Genomic DNA, 6,042 nt, shown 5'->3' on the forward strand with positions numbered 1-6,042 from the left:
TGGAACCAAACTAAGATGCATTTCAAAACCTCCTAGCACAATCAACTTCAGATTAAGAGATTTACATCATCACTTAAATAAGGGCGGGCTTTGTTCTTTTTGTACAATGGCAAACAGGCCCTTACCAGAAACATCACACAGATACAATACTTCAATGTGACTGCTCTCGCTGGCTACAAAGAGTGCTTCTCAGCTCACTCACTGTACATATCCATGGCATGACATAGAAAAACCTCCCACTCAAAAAACCCTATCTACCGGTTAATGGCAACCGATTGCTTCATCGAGAGACGAGCTGAGATTGGCAGTTTCATCCTCACTGAAGCTAGATGACACCTCCATGGCAGATCTGCACCGTGAAGCTGTTACTGTTAGAAAGGTGTTGCATCTGATACCATTACAGATGAAACTTTTCTAGGGAAAATGAACCGAGAACAGAACTTGGATGAAATTCTTTCAAGTATTTGTTATCACTAGGTAGGGCTCCTATATGCATTGCACTAAATTTAAGGAATGAATTGCACTATATTATGACTTATAAACAATGCGACTTGCTCAGTATTTTAAATTCTATATATTAATATATCCACATATTGATGATGATATTGATTGATTTACAAACAGGCACAAACATTTTGAATGACTCAGCATCACATCATCGACTCCTCAAAAAAACCCGTCTGCATATAAATATTGATAAAACTTGATAATAACCAGATTGTAAGACATGGAAACAGTTAAATCAAATGGACAGTTCTTGTTCTTTCCCCCATGAACATTACAAGCTCAAGCTCCATCATGAAAATAAATGCTGCTAGGTGCTAGCCGATATACCAAGAAAATTATCAATCAAAAAGGCGCACAAGAAAGAGGAAACACAGATATAAACAATAGCGTTACAAGAGAAAAAAATACCGACCTCTGACTTTTATGCAGTTGCATCTCGGCAACAAATTCTTCTTTAACATTGTATTGTTGAGGTGGATCAACACGACGTTTTGCAGCCTATGATCTCCATAAAAGAAAACTAATTACGAAGGTCAAATGGCAAGGCAAAACAACATTGGAACATATGATGTCAATGGAAAAATTGAAACATGACGAAAGGATGGCTTAAACATGCACAAACCTCATGCGAAAGCATCCTTAGTCCATTTGGATTATCACATTGTTTTCTTGCCTTTATTTTTTCACTAGACTTCTTTTCCTGCTCATGTATAATTTAAAAAAAAAAAAATTATAACCCTGTTCTAACATTCAAGAAATAAATGCATAGTGTACATATGGCATGAAAGTATACCTTTATCATCCTACTGGATAGGCCTCCTCTATCCTTAGTATCCATAGAAACATAAGGATTCCTGATCAAGCTTGAAGGCTTAAGTGTTACATGTTCACTGAGTACATTCTTTGAATTGACATTATCATAGCCATGCAACAGTGAGTCTTTTGGGTTTGCTGCAAGTTTACCATCATAGTGATCACTATGGTAACTTGCAGAATCAGATTTCAACCCTTCAAGGCCAAGCTTGATGCCAACTCTATGATTCTCTTTGCTATTATATGCAGTTGCTTCTCCAACAGAGCGTTCGTACAAATCCAGAGAATTTCTGTTAGGAAATCGAAAGGTATGACTGTACAAAGGTGGCCTTTGCTTTGAAAGCTGGCGAGATTTCTTATCCTGGAAATCAGAGAGGTCTGCTCCTTCCATGTGTGAATCTTGGGGATTGAAATTGGTATTATACAAATCATATCTCTGCAAATACACAAGGAACAGTAAAGAAGAGGCAAGAGATATCATTATTGCTCTATCACTGTAATTATGATAATGAACGCAAGATCAATTGTATGGAGCCCAGCATCAATCAAATGATGAGACAGCAGGATTAAGAAGGCTCAAGTATGAAATTACTACAAGTACTTGTGAAGACAATCGAGGCTTCTAAGCCACATAACACACACACACACACACACACACACACACAAAATCCCCTGAAGGCCTGAAGCTAGATTTTAACCAAAATAGCCTCAAGAACATTATCAATTTCTTTTATTAAAAATATGTCTCGTAGGAAATTAACTTGTAAACTTTTTTAATTTAATTCATTTTACTTATTGTGTTCAAAATTATAGAATTAGCTTTCCAAGATGCAGAAAATTGAATTATTCTATATTGGTAAATAAAAAAAAAAATACTCAGTACGTATTATATTATATAAATAACAGTTAGATGGGTATGTTGGTCAAAATAGGTGAAACTATAGGTCATCTCAACCTCAAAAGGGAGAAAGGGATTTTAGTCTACTGGAATCCTTAACAAGATATTAGGTTTGGAAACAAAGAGAAGCCAAATCATGCAATTTAAGGTAGATTCATTGAAGAGAGAAAAAAGCTTGTGATTTTGATTATGAAAACACTCTGAATAACCACACGGCATGTTTAGATATCTACCAATCCACTTGATTGTATAACGTAAACAGACTGTTTACATAGGCATATCAATAAACAAAGGAATGCATTAGAAAGTTCTACTTACAGCAGAAAGACTGGGTTGCCTTTTCACAGCAGAAATTTCAGGAGAGTGAAGACCACGATTTGCCATGTAGTATGTTTCTGCCATAAAATACACAAGATTAGAAATAATATTCACAATCTATTCTTACAATTATTGAAGCAGTTTAAAATAAGATCTAAATTTAAATAAACCAGAAAGAAACAGCAAATTTCCTGGCAAGCAGCATACAAAAAGCATATAGCATTCATGCATTGTCATGAGATTGCCAGTGCCACATGTTAGAAACCTTAAAACACTGCATCCACCATCCAGATCCAGGAATAAGTTCCCCAAGATTACAGAGTAAAGCAACAACTCCCTCATATTCAGCAAGAAATGTTCCTTTTTGGGCATTTTTTACGGAAGAAAATATGAATTCTTATTTAGGAAGCATAAACAAAGAAATTTCAATGCATCCTATCTTGGGGACCTTATTCCTCGAGATGAAATACGACTAGGATGCAATTTTGTTAGAAACATTTTGAGCATGTTTGGTTTCACATTAGAAATCGCCAAAACCATGATTTTGGTGGAAGTAGGTATTTATATGTTTCCAACAAAGCCATAGCTTTGGTGGTTTCCTTCAACCTAAGGAAAAACTTCAATGGTCCAGAAATAAGCACCATATTAATATTGCAAAGCCAATAAAATTAAGGGTCTAGTGACTGTGACAACAGAATGTGTATGGCGCAACCTACCATGAAATAGATCCACGATTTTACTTTCAAATGCACCTGGAGGAAGCGGATCAAAGTCTATACCAAGTAGCGGACCATCTTCTTGGTAATTTCTTCCTAATTGCTTCTTAACAGCAGTTATGACAGGGTTTTCTATCTCCCCTTTTACTTTAAGATAGCCTGATGGTTTATATCTCATGTTTGAGGCAGACTTGGGACTTTTAGTTGGCAGAGCTCCTTTAGGTGTTAGATACCCAGAATGCTCAGCATCATAGGGATCCTGATCTTGCAAAGATGAGCTGCTCTCAGATGCTGTGTCATCCACTGCACAAACATTTTCTGAATAATGATTTCTACGTTCATAGGCCACATCTGAAACTAAAAGGTCATGACCCACATGAAGGCCATGACTTTCAACCTCTTTGGGATCAAGATGCCTATAATCACCATGTTTGGTGCTTCCACATGAATCTTGCCCTAGCCCACTGACATGATCTTGGATGACTCCACTTAAAATATCTTGTCGCCCATTAGCACAAGCTTCATCTTTCAACAATCTTTTATCTTTTAGCCTTCGATGGCAAAACCATCCAGATACTTGTTTTTCTGTCAAGCCCAACTCCTCAGCAAGTTCTAATTTCATTTCCTCAGTGGGATATTTGTGCTCTGAAAAGCAAAAAAAACAAAAATTGTTCCTCAAGAGTTAGCACTTTGAAGGATGCATTAAAACCATATGACAATAGAAGTAATCCTACATCAAAGTCCTACCGATATAAAATTTCTCCAAAGCATAAACCTGAGTAGGTGTTTTGAGTTTTCTCTTCTTATGTTTCTCCATAGAGATTTTATTCTCTTCTGATTGTAATTTGTCTGATTCTAAACATCAATATGAAAGCAAAAGTTAGTTGCATGTCTTAGAAAAGATATAATAATCACATCAAGCAAGAAAAATCTAATATCTCGTAAACCACCAGAATTGATCCACAAATATTATTAAATCACAAAGATGACAGCATAATTTAACCTGTATGACAGTGATGAAGATATTCTAATCCACTAAACACTATCTTCGATATGATTATTCACTCTTCAAACACACAAGGGTTTCAATAACAATCTTTCATACATCAAAAACTGAGAATAACCCGCTCAATCCCAGACAGCCTTTCATAGAATAGAGGGAAAAGTTTTTTTCCCCCGCAAGTATGAACAAAGAAAATCATAACAAGGTATGACCTAAATAAGTTCAGAAAAACACCCTTCATTCATAAATAATGAGCCTTGAAGTATGAAGAAAAATGTCAAAACGGCAATTTTCACCCCGAAAGGTGAAAAATTGAGAGTAATCCTCTTTGCCTTTGAAAAAAACACATGTGATGCAACTCAATGAGTAGATCCAATCGTAGACAACAGTGTTATGGTCATTTACAGCAAAACTTGTTCCGCATTTGAGTTATTGGCTAAATGTAGTAGAGAAAAAGATTTGAAGATCTTAAGTAATACATTTTCATCATCTAAATGGTGCAATTTGATACCACTAAAACAATACAAAATTATGACTAAGACATAAACCCCGATTTTCCTTCACTTTGACCCACTTTCTCAGAAACCGAATACCCACAATTCAAAGCCAGATGCCATATTCACCATTACAACTAACTCTGAAGGAATGCAAAAAATCCACTACCTCAAACCCAAACAAGCCACTCAGTATTCAAAATTTGAAGCAATTTGACACAATCAACCAACAAATGAAAAACCCAAATCTCCTATACGAACAACGTTAAAAGGAGAAAATACTGTACGTCTATACCTTCCATGTGCGACAGGAATTTTGGAAAATCTACCTCCTTTGCGCAAGATTTTGGGCCAAACGTGCGAAAATTTTATCGGTTGCTTCTCAGAAAAACGAAACTCATTACGCAAGAAGCGAAACAAAATGCAACATTAAACAACGATATATTGATCCAAACGCTTCAATTCAACCCCAAAACCTTCAAAAAGATAGATGAAGCAACTTCTGGTGAAGGTGGAAAGGCATTAGGAGAAAGAATTCGCTTCTTGTGTTCTCTCTTTGCTTGCAGCAGTCAACTTTCACTGTTTGTTTGTTTTTTTTTCCGTTTGATTGGGCCAAAAACATGAATCAGATTTTGACTCTATATTTATTGTGCTTTACGAGTTTTCCTATTTTGATTTTTATTCTTACAATCAATTTTTAGAATATAATGACGAGAAATTCAATTCCGGGACCTTTTAAAAAGGAAAGATTTAAATTTTAGATAGGTACAGTTGATTAGATCCAAATTTAATAATTTTACAATCAATGTATCATCAATTATTAATTATATATATATATATATATTGTAAAATTATAATTTGCAACGCTATTTCTTGTCATTTGAACTCAGAACTTTCAAATTAAAATTTCATGGGCTTATCATGGAGATTAAATTTGGTTTTTTATATTATTTTTTCCTTTTAAATTTACTTTTTTATTAGAAAAATTGGTATCCTTTGCAAATATAGAGGAGGTTATTCAAGTTACAATTCTAATTTTGTGTGATTACTGTGTTGAAATATCCTTATCATCAATGTAAAATATAAAAATAAATTTTAGTACCGTTAAACAAATTATAAATATCATAAAATTGTTTCTGAAATTTCACATAATACAAGGGTCCACCCATGTCAAAGAACAATGAAATATTTTTAGCATCTTGAGAGGTAAAATACAACCAACATTGTAGTGTCAAAGGATAAATTATTCTAATGACATTGTCACCTCTCTTGTTAAGAAGAGATTTTAAATTT

The 6,042-nt window shown here is 34.7% G+C and overlaps 1 protein-coding gene across 4 annotated transcripts; it reads right to left on the reverse strand.

Moving 5' to 3' along the window:
• Positions 1–5,357, reverse strand: LOC129317704 (uncharacterized). 4 transcript variants are annotated; one of them, XR_008595028.1, is made up of 8 exons: positions 5,045–5,357; positions 4,000–4,107; positions 3,253–3,897; positions 2,537–2,613; positions 1,301–1,756; positions 1,130–1,207; positions 920–1,012; positions 1–349 (listed from the first exon to the last, which is right to left on the reverse strand). XR_008595028.1 is itself a non-coding variant. In XM_054962061.1 (8 exons), exons 3-8 carry the CDS (start codon positions 3,872–3,874, stop codon positions 262–264), a joined length of 1,407 nt encoding a protein of 468 aa, XP_054818036.1. In that variant the 5' UTR covers positions 3,875–3,897; positions 4,028–4,107; positions 5,045–5,357; the 3' UTR covers positions 1–261. The 4 variants fall into 4 exon arrangements, 2 of the variants coding, with proteins under 2 accessions (XP_054818036.1, XP_054818035.1); XR_008595027.1 differs by having other exon boundaries at positions 920–1,027; XM_054962061.1 differs by having other exon boundaries at positions 920–1,005; positions 4,028–4,107.
• Between the last annotated feature and the right edge of the window lie 685 nt (positions 5,358–6,042).

Source organism: Prosopis cineraria, unplaced genomic scaffold, assembly GCF_029017545.1.
Source record: "Prosopis cineraria cultivar Desert tree isolate PC_DT_omini unplaced genomic scaffold, ASM2901754v1 PC8, whole genome shotgun sequence".
Classification (NCBI taxonomy): domain Eukaryota; kingdom Viridiplantae; phylum Streptophyta; class Magnoliopsida; order Fabales; family Fabaceae; genus Prosopis; species Prosopis cineraria.